The sequence below is a fragment of the Leptopilina boulardi genome, unplaced genomic scaffold (genome assembly GCF_019393585.1).
Source record: "Leptopilina boulardi isolate dan_hultmark-lab unplaced genomic scaffold, ZJU_Lbou_2.1 LbouV2_229, whole genome shotgun sequence".
NCBI lineage: Eukaryota > Metazoa > Arthropoda > Insecta > Hymenoptera > Figitidae > Leptopilina > Leptopilina boulardi.
The window spans coordinates 1,699,648-1,716,089 of NW_026137784.1; the positions used below are offsets into that span (position 1 = coordinate 1,699,648).

The 16,442-nt window shown below is 25.1% G+C and overlaps 1 protein-coding gene across 2 annotated transcripts in view; it reads left to right on the top strand.

Moving 5' to 3' along the window:
- Positions 1-8,560: 8,560 nt before the first annotated feature.
- Positions 8,561-16,442, top strand: part of LOC127280005 (uncharacterized) — a 152,967-nt gene continuing 145,085 nt past the window's right edge. For both annotated transcript variants that reach the window (XM_051302687.1, XM_051302688.1), the window contains exons 1-2: positions 8,561-8,843; positions 15,953-16,417. In XM_051302687.1, coding sequence (XP_051158644.1) covers positions 16,169-16,417 — 249 coding nt within the window. In that variant the 5' untranslated portion in view covers positions 8,561-8,843; positions 15,953-16,168. The remainder of the gene's footprint in view (positions 8,844-15,952; positions 16,418-16,442) is intronic.

The window sequence follows — 16,442 nt, forward strand, 5'->3', positions numbered from 1 at the left end:
TTCTGACGATCCTGGCAATTCTCTTCCACCTCATCGTTCACCAAAAGGCACTCTGATTTGCGTCTCACCTCTTTACGTGTCTTCGTCAGATGAGGGCAATGTTTTATTCCCCTAAATAAAAAAGAAAAAAAAATTGAAAAAAGCAAGAAAATAAAATGTGCAAAAATAGACAGAATACTATATATATATATATATATAGAATTTTATTGGAAGTTTTTGCACTTTTGTTTATTGTATCCTATATTATTTTTCTCCCTCGTGTATCACATTATTTTTAAAGAAATATTCTGACTCTTATATATTTTTAAACTACGTTTCACATTTGAAAATCGATTATTATCTACGGAGACAGATTTCAGTTTGCGTGTGTGGTTTTTGCAAGAAATATGACGAAGACGTGGGAAAAAAAGAATTTTCAAATATAGAAAATAATTTTTTTTTTGTAGAAGGAAACTGTGAAATTTTCTTATTTTGTGATTTTTTTTTGCGTTATTATTTTTTATATGAGAAGAAATTTTTGTAATTTTATTATTATTACAAGTTTTAAGTTAGACACGTAATGAATAAATTAGAAAATCAGTAGTAAAACTAAATATTTAGTTAGACTTTTAAAATTTTTCAACATATGTTAGTACTTAAGGTCGATTTTAGTCGGACATAATGCCTAAAGTATAGAAATAGTAGTGAAAGTAAATGTTTTGTCGGACTTTTTACAATTTTTGTAATTTTATCAGTAGTAAAAGTTGGCTATAGTCAAACATTATAAATAGTAGTGGAAAAAGTATGAAAATCAGTAGTAAACTAAATATTTAGTCAGACTTAAAAATTTCCTACTTATTTTAGTAGTAAAAATCGGTTTTATTATTTTTTTATTTTTTTTTATTTTATTTTAATTTATTTTATTATTTATTATAGAATCAGTAGTAAAAGAAAATATTTAATCAGACTTTCTACAATTTTGTAATTTTTTCAGTAGTACAAGTAAATTTTCATCAGACAGATAGAGATTGAATTAAAAAATCAGTAGTATAACTAAATAATTATTCAAACCTTCTAATTTTTTTTTCTTGTCTTAGTAGTATAGGTCGGTTTTAGTCAGACATATTATTTAAATTATGGAAACAGTAGTAAAAGTAAATATGTACAATTTTGTGATTTTTTCAGTGGTACAAGTTAGGTTTTGTTAGACGTAATGAATAAATAAGAAAATCAGTAGTAAAACTAAATATTTAGTCAGACTTTTTAAAAAGGTCGTACTTTTTTTAGTAGTTAAAGTCGGGTTTAGTCAGACTTCATCTAAAGTATAGAATCAGTAGTAAAAGTAAATAGTTAATCAGACTTTCTACTATTTTTTCAGTAGTACAAGTAAATTTTAGTCAGACATCTAGAGACTTAATTTAAAAATTAGTAGTAAAAGTAAATATTTATTTAGACCTTCAAATTTTTTTTTACTTGTCTTAGTAGTATAGTTCAGTTTTAGTCAGACATAATGCCTAAAGTATAGAAACAGTAGTAAAAGTAAATGTTTCGTCAGACTTTTTACAATTTTTGTAATTTTATCAGTAGTAAATGTTGGTTATAGTCAAACATTAGAATTAGCAGTAGAAAAAGTATCAATTGAGTCAGACTATTTAGAGTTTTCTGAATTTATAAGTAGTACAAGTAAATAATTAGTCATACTTGCTAATATTTTTAAAAATTTACTAGTAATTATAATTTTGTAATTTTATCATTAGTACAAGTAAATTTAAGTTAGACACCTAATGAATAAATTAGAAAATCAGTAGTAAAACTAAATATTTAGTCAGACTTTTAAAAATTTCCTACTTCTTTTAGTAGTAAAGGTCGGTTATTGTCAGACATTATCTAAAATATGCTAACAGTAGCATAAGTAAATATTTAATCAGATTTTTTATAATTTTGTAATTTTTTCAGTAGTACAAGCAAATTTTAGTCAGACATCTAGAGACTAAATTAAAAAATCAGTGGTATAACTAAATATTTATTTAAACCTTCTAAATTTTGTTCTACTTGTCTTAGTAGTATAGGTCGGTTTTAGTCAGACATATTATGAGTAGTATAGAAAATAGTAGAAATAGATATTGATTCTGATCTTCTAAATTTTTTCAACTTGTATCGGTAGTAAAGGTCATTCCTTGTCTGACATAATATCTAAAGTATAGAATAAGTAGTAAAAGTAAATATTTTGTCAGCCTTTCTATAATTATTTAATTTTATTAATAGTATTTTATATATTTTTAAACTACGTTTTACATTTGATAATCGATTATTATCTGCGGAGACAGATTTCAGTTTGTGTGTGGTTTTTCAAGAAATATGACGAAGACGTGGAAAAAAAATTTTCAAATATAGAAAATAATTTTTTTTTTTGCAATTGTAAAGGGAGACTGAAATTTTCTTATTTTGTGATATTTTTTTTGCCTTATTATATGGTTATGTTTTTTATGAATAGAAATTTTTCATTTAAGATCAGACACGGTGATATATGTTTTTCATTATTTATCCAGTAAGACCGAAACGAGATGGTTTTGGTTAAAGTACGTCAGTAAGGCAAGAAAAAACAGCATATGCTGTTTGTACCTGTCAGAAGAGACAGCTTTTACTCGACGAAAAGAAAATACGCAAAGACTGGTCTTTGAATGTTTAAACAGATTTCACGTATGTCGGACTCGAGGGCAAATAAGTAGAGTAAAAATGCAAAAAAGAGAGAGAGAAAGTTGAAGCTGTGTGTTTTAAACCAGGTGTATTCTTGAATTATCATTTTTAAAAGGATAAAATAGTCTTTGTTTCCCTTCGAAATTATTTTAGGTCTTTGGATGACTTTCCCTTATTTTTTTTACTCTACTATAATTTTTGTTAGTTTTTTTTTTTTGAAAAATTTGGATAATTTTCATTTTTGAAAATTTAGTACTTGATCGAAATTAATGAATTCTGAAAATTAAATTAGAAATATTATTTTAATCAATTTTTTTCTTGACACGCAATATGTTTACAAATTGGTTAAATAAAAAAAAAAGAAAATGCATCATCTACTTGTGCTGTCAGTTGTCTACATTAGAGAGAATTGAAAGTACTTTTGTCTTGAAGTGTAAATTTGCTCACTGGCGAATTGAATACTTGATTTCCAATTTCTCGTGTAATCGTTCCGCGCACAACCAATCCGTAGAGAAATATCCTATCGTATACTGTCTTGCGATTCAACGCCTTCTACCATTTTCATTATTTCTTCTCTTTATAAATTCTTTTTGATTTAAATCTTGTTTTTTTTCAAAGCTACCTTATAAAAAAAAGTTAATTAGTTTCTTATATTTCTTCTTTAGTTACTATTTGGAACAGAAAAAGATTCTTTTTTTTTTGGTTTAAAAGCCACCTTTTTTTGAATAAAGTTTTAGTGAGATATAAAGGGTAAATTAGCAAATCAGTAGTAAAAGTCAATATTTAATCAGACTATAGAATTTTGTTATTTTCTCAGTGGTACAAATTAGGTTTTGTCAGACGTAATGAATAAATAAGAAAATCAGTAGTAAAACTAAATATTTAGTCAGACTTTTTAAAAATGTCGTACTTTTTTTAGTAGTTAAAGTCGGGTTTAGTCAGACTTCATCTAAAGTATAGAATCAGTAGTAAAAGTAAATATTTAATCAGACTTTGTACAATTTTGTTATTTTTTTTTAGTGGTACAAGTTACGTTTTTGTCAGACACATATTGAATAAATTGGAAAATTAGTAGTAAAACTAAATATTTATTTAGACCTTCAAAATTTTTTTTACTTGTCTTAGTAGTATAGGTCGGTTTTAGTCATACATATCATGAAAAGTAAAGAAAGTATTAGAAATAGATATTTATTTTGATCTTCTAAATTTTTTCTACTTGTAGCAGTAGTAAGAGTTGCTTTTAGTCAGACATAAGGCCTAAAGTATAAAAACAGTAGTGAAAGCAAATGTTTTGTCAAAGTTTCTAAATTTTTGTAATGTTATCAGTGGTACAAGTAAATTTTAGTCAGGTACATAATTACTATATTAGAAAATCAGTAGTAAAACTAAATATTTAGTCAGGCGTTTTAAATTTTTTCTAATTTGTTTTAGTAGTAAAGATCGGTTATAGTCAGACATTTAATTTAAAGTATGGAAACAGTAGTAAAAGTAAATATTTAATCAGACTTTGTACAATTTTAGTGATATTTTCAGTGGTACAAGTTACGTTTTTTTCAAAAAAATATTAAAGAAATTGGAAAATTAGTAGTAAAACTAAATATTTATTCAGACCTTCAAAAATTTTTTTACTTGTCTTAGTAGTATAGGTCGGTTTTAGTCAGACATATTATGAGAAGTATAGAAATTAGTAAAAATAGATAGTATTAAAAAATCAGTAATAAAGGTCGGTTATAGTCAGACATTTTCTAAAATATGCTAACAGTAGTATAACTAAATATTTAATCAGACTTTTTATAATTTTTTAATTTTATCAGTAGTAGAAATAAATTTTAGTCAGACATATAATTATAATATCAGATAAGTAGTAAAACTAAATGTTTAGTCAGACTTTAAAAAAAATTCTACTTGTATCAGTAGTAATGGTCATTTTTAGTCAGACATAATATCGTGTTTATGTGATAAAATTCTGTTTTAGTCAGACATAATTGTTTTAATATGCAAGAAGAAAAGAAAGTGACATTTAGAATAGGCAAATTTTTTTTTTTTTTTTTGTTCGTGTTTATATACTAAATTTTTCAAAGAACACATGTAACGTTGAATATTTAAAATCAAGAATCATTTATATTCTAGAAGCGCAAGGTTAACTTAAAAGTCGTGAGAAAATTTATGATTGAACATTTCAAGTTCAAATATTTATTACTTAAAATGTAAAAGGACGACTGTTTACATTCAGTGTGGTTTTCCTCGGTTTCTTCCTTTTCACGAAAGGTTGAAGTAAATTATAGAAAAGTGCATTAAATATATATATATATAAAAGAGAGAATTTTAATGGAAAAATTAAAATATATTATTTCTCTTAGTAATAAATTTAAAATGATTTATAATAAAAAAATATTTAACTTTTCATTTAGAAAAAAGTATTAAATTAATACAGAAAATATTAAATTAAAATTTTTATATCAATTTGATATTTTTGGTATTAATTTGATACTTTTAAAATTGTAAAATAAACTTGATACGTTATTTTTCACAAAATTTAGAGAATTTTTAAACGTTTCATTGGCATTTTCTCCGATGTAGAATTTAAATTGTAACATGAAGTAAATCACAGGAATAGTGGTGTGTATTGGACATGGAAACTAATCTGGCGTTAAATCTTTAGTGACTGTAGAAAAGAAACACAAATCCCTGTCTAAATCCTGAAGTTTCGAATTAGACCACGAGGGTACATTAATCTCTCGTTCGTCGTGTGCCATTTTGACCTCATGGTCCCCCTTTTTTTCACATTTATTTTTCTCTCTCTTTTTTTTATTTCTTTATTTCCGCACATGGTTCATCTCCTCTCGTATATATATATATATATATATATAAGAACAAGGCTAATCTCAAGAAGCTTAAACCTGTGGTCCAAACCACTTTCTCCCTTGACAGCGAGACTCTCTCGATTAAATTCTTTCGATGAAAGACCCTCCTAAGGCAAAAGACCCTTTGAACCTCTTTCGAAATACGTTTGTGTATACATACAAGAAAGTAAAAAAAAAAGGGAGCACAACCCGGAGAAAAAGGACCAAACATATATATATATATATATATATATATATATATATACACAAAAGAGATGAAGAGAAAAGAAAGAGGTGGTTGAAAATCCGTTTCTTAATCCGCCAATAAAAGTAGATACCCACTTGTGGCCCGAAAAGGTAGAGTCAGTTTATTGAGGTGATATTGAGGAAGCTCAATACTTCTTTGAACTTTACCGAAGGCTTTATTGCCCTGACTTTATCGACTCGCAATAGAAGCCTTTTCTTCTTTAAAGTATCGACTCGGCAAAATAAGAAATTATGAGGGTTATGATTTTTACGGACATTCAATTCGATTTGTTTTTATTAGACTTTCATATTGTTTTTTTTTCCTGAAAAATATCAAACAAATTATTATTATTATTCTACTTTTGATTTTTACTATCTTGTTTTTTTTTTTTATATTTATTGTTTTATATCTCGTTAAAATTATCCCTAGGGTATCTTTAGGTAATATATTTTTTATTTTATATATATTTTTTTTTACTCATTTTTTAGTTTATTTTTTATTTTATTCACTTCTTTTTTTATTTCATTCGTTTTTTATTTTCTACATTTTATATTTATTAAAATTCTCATTTTCCTTGTATATTTCAATGTAAATTAACTTTGTTATTTCATTAACAATTTTTTAGTTGTAATTTGTTTTATAATAAAAATAGAATAGAAACTGAGAGTAAAATAAATATTTTTTTTTTTGGGATAATTTATTATATGAAAAAGTTAGAAAAAAATTATTATTTTTATTGTTAGTAAATGTACATTTTCGGTGTGAATTGTAACATTTAAGAGAAATTTAATATTCATCGTAATTATTTGCAGAAAATTTTACACAAAGTAGTAGCATAAACCGATAATCTTTCACAAGTCATTAAATTTCCATTAAACTGTCCAAGTTACAATCAGCTTAAACTTTTCTCTACTGTTCCACTCTAGTTCTCAATTATTGACGTTGCATATTAAAGTCAGTACCAAAATTCAAAAGATGATTCTTCTTATTCTTAGTAATTTATACTTTTTTTTTTGTCGTGAATTTATAGCGTTTTTAAAAAAAATTTTACAATTTTTTTTTTTTTTAAAGAAATTAAATATTTTAATTACACTGAAAAAAAAATTTATTTGATTAAAATTATTGGTTACTTGACTATATTATGAAAGAAATATTTATTTGTAATAAATAATTATTATTTTAGTCAGTTAAATTGTATTTGTTTCAAATAGAAAAATTGTTGGTTCAAATAAAATTTATTTTATTCAATTATTTTTTATTTGGTTACAAAAATTATTTGGATCCAAGTAAAGGTCGATTTCAGTCAGACATAATGCTTAAAGTATATAAACAGTAGTAAAAGTAAATGTTTTGTCAGACTTTCTATATATTTGTAACTTTATCATTGGTACAAGTAAATTGTATCCAGACACAGAATTACTGCATTAGAAAATCAGTAGTAAAACTAAATATTTAGTCAGACATTCTAAATTTTTTCTACTTGTTTTAGTAGTAAAGGTCGGTTATAGTCAGACATATTATTTAAATTATGAAAACAGTAGTAAAAGTAAATATGTAATTAGACTTTGTACAAATTTGTGATTTTTTCAGTTGTACAAGTTAGGTTTTGTCAGACGTAATGAATAAATTAGAAAATCAGTAGTAAAACTAAATATTTGGTCAGACTTTTAAAAATTTTCTACTTGTTTTAGTAGTAAAAGTCGGGTTTAGTCAGACACATTATCTAAAGTATGGAATCAGTAGTAAAAGTAAATATTTAATCAGACTTTATACAAATTTTGTAATTTTCTCAGTAGTACAAGTAAATTTTAGTCAGACATCTAGAGACTAAATTAGAAAATTTTTATTATATTCAAGTAAATATTTATTTGTTAATAGTCAAATAACCGATTATTGGAATAAATTAAATTTTTTCAAAAATTATTTTTAAGACGAATTATTATTTTTCAAATTGATATATATATATATATTTCCTTATATAAATGAATAATTGGAAAAATAAAAATTCTCTAATTTTTCACACAATGCGCTCAATTTTTTAAATAATATTTAATATTTCAACTATTTTTTATGTTACTTCATTTTACTATTATTGAATTAATTTTTTGTCTTTTATTGGATTGTCAATATTTACAATTTCCTCAATTACAAAAAAAAAAAAAAAAAAAAAAAAAAAATAGTAGAGTGTCAATGAATTATTCCCCGCGTTTGGTTCCCATAGTTTCCGGTTATGACGTGGATAAAAAAAAAAAAGGAAAAAAAAAAAAATAAAAAGTTCTCTTTCTCTTTTCGATCCATTCAGAGGAAACTCCCATAAATATATCTCTCTGTACGTTCACACGAGAAATGTAAAAACTGTCCGCATCTCCCCTGACTCTCTAAATTTTTCGACAGGAATCCGTTATTAATCCATATATCGCGAGCGTTCGGTTCCGATTGTACCCCTTTTATATACCGCCGCCGCTGTCATTATCTGGTTCGCGCGAGAACCGAATTTAATAGAGATTTATAACAGAGAGCATCCCAGTGAAACTGGACGACGTCCAATCGCCGTTCACTATTGCTTCTGGACTTGAGATATAATACCTCATACATATATACATATATATATATATATATATATATGTGTGTGTGTGTGTATGTATTTCGTACAACGGTTTTTAGGCTTTAACTACGATTTCCACAATGACGCTTGCGCCTACTGTGAGGTATTTTGTGGCGCTTGCGCTACGTTTTTGTTTTATCTATAAGGGTAGCTACCCTCGTTGAAGATGGTTAGTTCGCACCCGTCGCGGGTCCCGGGAGTAGTTGTCGAACAAGTACTCTCTAGGAAATAAAAACAAAATTCCTTCACTTTTCTATCCCTCGTCACTCTCTGTGTATATATATATATATATATATAAAGTATTTTCATAATTTTGAGGAAATTTTTTTTTTCATATTTGTGGAATCCATTATTTTGATTAAATATTTATTTTTTTTTTTTTTTGGGTAAAAAAAAAATATTATAACGAAATAGTTTAACGAACCGCAGTGCAGATGTTCACAAACCAAAAGCCGGATATTTGGAGAAAAAGGTCAGAGAGGGTTCGAAATTCGAAATTATATATCAAAAAAAAAAAAAAAGCACTATCATCGCCTGTTGGAATTTTTGGATAGGTTTCGGAAATTTAGGTATTTTTTTTCCCCCAAAAAAAGTTGAATTATTTTATTGTGGTAGGTAGATTTGTTTTGTTATGAGAAAGGTCACTTATGTGATGTGAAATCAATCGTTATGTGATTAGTGATGACATGATGGGAGATCAATAACCGTGATGATAGGGAGGCATTTGATCGAATTTCGAATGACCCATGTGCAAACACATGGGGTTTGGAGATTTTTCCGCACACTTGTGATTTTAAAGATTTCTTTAATGTTGAATGACAGTTAATTTTTCTTCTAGTTAGATTTTCATCGGAATTCTTTAGTTATTAGATGGGAAAACAAATATATTAACAAACATTTACTAAAACTGGAATCAAGAAATTTTGTTTGATCGCAACAACAAATCTGTATTGTTCAAATCTGAAATTAAATTTCTTTTTATTTAATCTCTAAATCTGAATTAGTTGTTTTTCTACTAATGAAACGGTTGCGGATCTGAATTAGTAAAAATGTTTACTAATTTGAATTAGTGACTCACTTTTTGCTTCTCAATTAGTAAAATTTTACTAATTATTAGTAACTTTTACTAACAATTAGTAAAATTTAACTAATTCTAAAGCAAAAAGTGAGTCACTAATTCAAATTAGTAAACTTTTTTACTAATTTAAATTTAGAGAGTAATAGAAAATTACACTGAAAAAAAAATTTATTTGATTCAAATACTCGAGAATTATCAAATAAATATTTACTTGAACCAAATAATTTTTATTTGAATTAAATAAATTGTATTTGAACCAATAATTTTTTTATTTGAAACAAATACCATTTAATTGATTTAAATAACAATTATTTGATACAAATAAATATTTATTTGATAATAGTCAAGTAATCGATTATTTGAATCAAATAAATTTTTTTTTTTCAGTGTACACTCAGAAAAAAATTCGTTTGAAGCAACCAAATTTTGGTTAAATCAACAAAATAAATGCATTGAGTTAACCAAACATTTGGTTGCATAAACCAAACGTTTATTTAGCTTAATTTTTTTCTTTGTTCAAAAAAATTTATTAAAATAAACCAAACATTTATTTAGATCAAATAAATATTTATTTGAATTAAACAAATTTTGTTTTGAACTAACCAAAAAAATTGGGTAAATATAAAAAAAAAATGGTACATTTGGTTTAAACATATCTTTTTTCTGAGTGTACTAATTCATGGAGTAAATCGGCTTACTAATCTAAAATAATAAAAAATACGATTTACTCCATGAATTAGTAGTTTTCTACTAGCAATTAGTAGTTTTCTACTAAAAAAGATTCAAAACTGTTACTAATACAATTGATAAACGAATCCGCACTCTTTAATTAGTAGAAAAACTACTAATTCAGATTTAGAAAGTATATTTTGTTTTAAAAATACATTATTGTAAGAAACGATAAAATTTTGTTATAACAGTAAAATTTTGTACATATTAAAAATATTTATTTAAGTAATATATTTGTGTAACAATACAAATTTGTGGCAAGCAAATAAAATTTAGTTTATTTAGTTAAGTACAATTTATTTTTACATCTAAATCAGTGATATTTTCACTGACTTCAAATTTAGAGTTTAACATTAATTATTGATAAATATGTACCAATAAAAATTAGTGTCAAAAAAATAGTAATAATGGGCTATAAAATTTTTTTTGATATAAAAAAATAAATATAAAAATTATATAATTGATTTTTGAGTAAAAATTTGTATTGTTTCGTTTAGTAGATATATAAATAGATATTATATTGATCATTGTTTTGGTAATACTCTACTGTAAGATAATATCCTCGAACCCATTTCCATAATGAAAATATAGAATGCGGTATATTGTAATCATAAGATATTCATGGCAGAAGGGTAATATTAGATAAAACAAGAATATTGCCCTCTTCTCTTCTATATTTATATATATATATATATAGATTCTGTTTCCCATTTTCGTTTCGATAGTAAATCTTCGCCCAATGGATTGCAAGTTATTAAAGAGAATCGAAATTGGAACAGCAGATAGAGCGTGAAATTTCACACTCGAAAAAATCTTGGAATGCTCCATATCGATGTATGTGTGTGTGTGTGTGTGTGTGAGAGAGAGAGATAACTTTCAACAAAACGCGACTCTGGATTCCAGTTAATTAGCTTCTTGTCTGCATATCTCTGATTAATTTTCGAGGAATGAAGACTCGAAAATTCAACATTGGCTTCTATTCAATTTGATCAATCGTCCCGTTTGATATTGAACTCGGAATTCTGCTGGTAGATTCCTCTTTCTCTTGTTCATTTTAAATTCCTGTTTTTTTTTTTTTTTTTTTAAAAAAAACCTTTGTTGATTTTTTTACTTTAGGTGGTTGGAATTTTTTTTTATAAATATATTTTTGATATTTCATATTTAAATTCTGTTTGGTATTTGTTATTTTTTAATTGCATTTTATTTGAGAGATTTTTTTTTCTTTTTATGACGTTTCACAAGAGAAGGGATCTTAATGGCAAAAAATTTTAGGTTATGTTTACTGATAGTTTTAGCTTCGTTCATTTTTAATTATGTATAAAATCAAAATTAATTTCTATTGAATATTTTGGATCTAATGAAGATATAAACATTAGTAATTTGTAATTTTTTTTATTGTCAAGTACAAAAATTACAAACATAATCTAAAATATTTTGTTATTAAGGTCCCTTTTCTTGTCATTTATATTTTAGAATATATATTTTTAAATTTAGATATTCATATATTTTAGAATATATTCTGTAGAATAAATTCTTATTTCAGAATATATTCTTAAATTAAGAATAAATTTATCATTTAAAATATATATATATTCTTACGTTAAGAGTATTATATAGTGGATTTTAGAATAAATTTTATTGTAATATATAACAGATATCAAAATTATATTTTTTTCGGAATTTTATATTTTTCTCTAGATGAAATTGTCAGTGAAGAAGTATTTAATTTTAAGATTTAAATCCCCAAAGGGCAAATTGGTATTGTGGTTGTCAAGTTGCCAATAGAAATTCTGACGCGGTGAACCACTTCTCGTACCAACCCACCACTTTGATCTGACTCAGTGGGATTTTCCCTCTTGCTTAACTTGACCTTCCTATTCATTCATGCAGAATTATTCAGGGTGCATATCCATAACAGCTGTTTATTCCACCTTTCTTAATATTTTTCTCAAGGAAAAAAAAAAAAATTTTACACAAAAAATTGTTATTCTCTTTTTTTTTTTTTTTCTTTTACTTATTCATAAACTAAAAATTGTTAAATATGCAAAATTAAATATTAGGTTAATTTAAAAAAAAATAAAATAAAGAGAATTTTGTAGAAAGAAAAAAAGAAATATTTTTATTTTAAGAGGAAAAAATAGAGGAATTTTATGCGATTATTTTTTTACTAATTAAAAAAAAGAAAATAGAACAATTTGTTTTTTAGTAAAATATTTCAAATTTTTGTGAAAAATCAATGATTTATTATTTTTATACAACGAATTTATTAAAATGAAAAAAAAACTGATTTACCAACGAATTGGAACTGAATATGTATATTTAATTGAAAAAGTTTTCAGTATTCAGTCTATTAAAATTACAATGTAACTTTTAATAACTTTTCGTTAAAATAACAATCTGCTGATGAAATTTGAATTAAAATGTTTCAGTGAACTGTGCTATTAAACTTTTGACCTTTCTAAAAATAAAAAATTTAATTACATTTTAATTTGATTATTTACTTTTATGTTTTTCCAATGTATATATTTATATATATATATTTGCATTTTATGATTTAATAAATTTTTTTCACAAAAATTACTTTTTTCGCAGTAATAATATTTGTTCTATTAAACTATTTAATGGAAAAATAAGTTATTAAAAATATACATACAAAAATTTTAAACATACTTTTTTTTTAAAATATAAAAATATTTAATTAGTTTTAGTAAATATTGAATGCATTTTAAAAAAAAAAAATTAAACAATTATTATATTCTCGTATATAGATAATAAATTTTGTTAATTTTGAAACTTCAATTAACTATATATCTAAATTATTTTCTATAATTAATGAGTATTTTACGTATTCATTAATCAAAGTCTATATATAATACTGAAATTGATTATTAATTGTTTGAGATTTAATCTAGATAGAGATTTGATAGAGATGTTGTATAAAATAATATTTGCAAATTTTTCCTCTAATTCTTTCTTTTTACTTATTTTAAACAAATTTTTTTCATGGAAAAAAAAATTTTAAATTAAAATTTTATTTTAGAGATGATAAAAATATTTTCAGGTATTTAAAGAATTTTACTAAAAAAAAAAAAAATTTGCGGTAGTTTAAATTAAAAGTGAATTAGTTATTAAATTACGTATGTAATATGTAATTTAACTTATTTTACCGTAGTAAATGAAAGTAACGTGCATGGAATTTAATTCATGTGTTGTAATTAAAATTCATGACTTAATTTTTAAAATACTGAAACGTTGTGAAAAAAAAGAAAAAAAAATGAAAATAAGAGAAAATAATAGTAAACTGTTCTTTTTATATTATTTTTTTTGTTCGGCAATTTTGTTTTTGAATTTAGCTTAATAATTAATTAAATCTTTATTTAATATTGGTTTTTTCCTTTTTTTAATCACGAAAAAAGTAATGTGGATTCTTCCTCTTTTTTTTTTTTTTTTTTTTTGATGAAATTTTTCTCTTTATGTACATTATTAAAAATTCCTCTATTTTTCTATTTGAAAGATTTTCTTAAATTTTTAATTCAAATTTTAATTTTTCTTTTCTCCTTAAAAGATTCTCTTCAATTCTGATTTTTTTTTTTTGTTAAATAATGATTTTTTTTAGAGATATAAAAAATAAAAATTTTATTTTATTAACTTTTGAATGAATGGACAAAGAATTTTTAAATTTAGTGTGAAATATTCTTAAAATTAGTATATTACTTGCATATAAAATATTCTAAAATAGATTCCAATTACATTGAAAAAAAAATATATTCTTGTTTGCAAAGAGGATTCCTCTTGTTTTAATGCATATTTTCCTTACACAAATTCTCTTATTTTAAGAGGATTATTCTCTATTCAAGAATATTCCTCTTAGAATAAGAGAAAAATACTCTTTCAATTGAGAGTAATATTTTCGATACAAGAGAATTTTTCGCAAAGAGAGGAATTTTCCTCTATTTTTGAGAATATTTTTTTTTCCCCATTTGGAAAGATTCCATCAGAATTCCGTCGGAACTTTCAACGGAATTTTGTTGGAATTTCATTGGAGTTCCAAAGAATTTCCTATGGGATTCCGATGGAATTCCGATTAATTCTTTTTTAATTTTTAGAATCCTACATTAAGAAAATTATTATTATTATTATTATTATTATTATTATTATTATTATTATTATTATAAAACAGAATTTTTATCATAGAAACTTTACTAAAAAATTTTATTTTTTTATGAAATATTATCTTAGTTTTTTTATTTAAATATTTAAATTATTTTTTTTTGCACTCAATTTGTTATTGTTATTATTATCAAAATTATTAATAATTTAGAGAAATTAAAAAAAAAATTTCTAGATGTTTGTTCAAATGAATGCTGGACAATGGAAAGCCAATTGATTTCTAGCTCTGCTGATAAATATTTCATAAAAAATAAAATTTTTTTTTTAGTAAGGTTTCTATGATAAAAATTCTATTTTATAATAATATAATAATTTCCTTAATGTAAGATTCTAAAAATTAAAAAAGAATTAATTGGAATTCCATCGGAATCTCAGCGGAATTCTATCGTAATTTCATTGGAAATTCTTTGGAACTCCAATGAAATTCCAATGGAATTTCGATGGAATCTCCAGGGGGCACTTTCCAGGGAATCTTATCGGTAAAAGATTTTTTTTTTTCAAACTTTATTAAAACTATAAAATTATATTATATTGAAAGCAAAAAAATTTTTTTTTTATTTCGAAAAAATAGATGTTTTTTTTTGGAAAGAAGGGATTCTATTGTTTCAAGCAGTAATTGATATAATTTTAGATCTTTCTAATTAAAACTCTTAGACGTTTCTAAAAAGGTTTTAAGAAAAGGTTTTTATGTGCCATAAATGTCTTCTCATAGTTGGGTTATGAAATCCTTTCAAGAAGAGAATGAAGACAGATGCGCCTTGCGGATCGAATCTCGTTAAAAGCAACGTCCTGTTGCGTGGAATTTTCTCTCTCTCTCTCTCTCTCTCTCTCTCTCTATATATATATATATATGTATAAAAGAGGAAATAATATTGTCAGATTTGAAGTGGATTCTATATAGGAAATTTTGCAATATTCGAGTTACTATATATATATATATGCATATTGTAATAAAAGTTAGAGTTGAACTTAAATGTGTGCATTGTATTGGGGAGGGACTAAAACGTATGACACTTTCATTTACCATTTACCACAATTGCGGGCATTGTGTGTTCACTGTTTCTGATGACCCAGAAATTACTTTTGTCATGATTGAAATTGGCTCGAGTTTCTCCCTTCCATATATATATATATATATATATACTCGCGCGCAGATTATTATCAGTGTGGCAGTATTCGAGATTATCGAAATTGTTCTAATTACCATCAGATTAATCGATACTGATAAGCCGAGTAATGACATTCCAATTTTCCTCGATTACGCGATATTTCGGCAAATATCTCATGTCACATTAATTTTCGATATTATAGTCTTCGTTTTTCATATATATATATATATATAAAAATATATATCGATGGAATTCCTCCATCTAAGACGACGAGGTATATATTGTGAATTAATTATCAAGGAAAATATAGATATACATATAAAGGAGAGCAGGTTCTTCCATTAAAACTCTTTTTACGTGACTTGAATTCAAATGGACGATTATAGATGATTCCTTCATATTCTCGTTTTCATTCCTTACCAGACATTCCCAGGCGTTGACGAGTGCCACACCATATTAGAATAGGATCACGATTGGGTTGGTTTTTTTTTACAGAGATTCGACACATTTATAAAGGAGAAAAAAGAAAAAGAGAAAGAATCTTTTTATACGAATCGAAATAGAAAGTGAGAGAGAAAGTCTATTGAGAATTTGACTTTGAAGCTTTATTCCAATGCCTCCGTCCTGAAGAGATAGTGTGTGCTTCATTTGTGAAAGAATTGCCCTTCACGATTCAAGTAGAGAAGAGGCAAACGTGAAAAGGACACAAGAATGGGGATTCCTGACGTTGATCAGGCCAAAAGGCGATTGCAAGACATTCTAAGAAAGGCACAAAAGTTGGAGATTCCAACGCAGGAAGTTATTTCAACTAAGACGGCAAGGAAGCTTCTTACGAGGTCAAAGAATGTAATGGCATGGACAATTTGGATAGGAATCTTTGTACTTGCATTGTCAGCGGTCGTTTATGCACGTTGGCCAACACAGGAAGTTGAGACTGTCAGAACTGTCCTCAGGAGAACGGTGAGTTTTGAAAAATAAGAGAGAG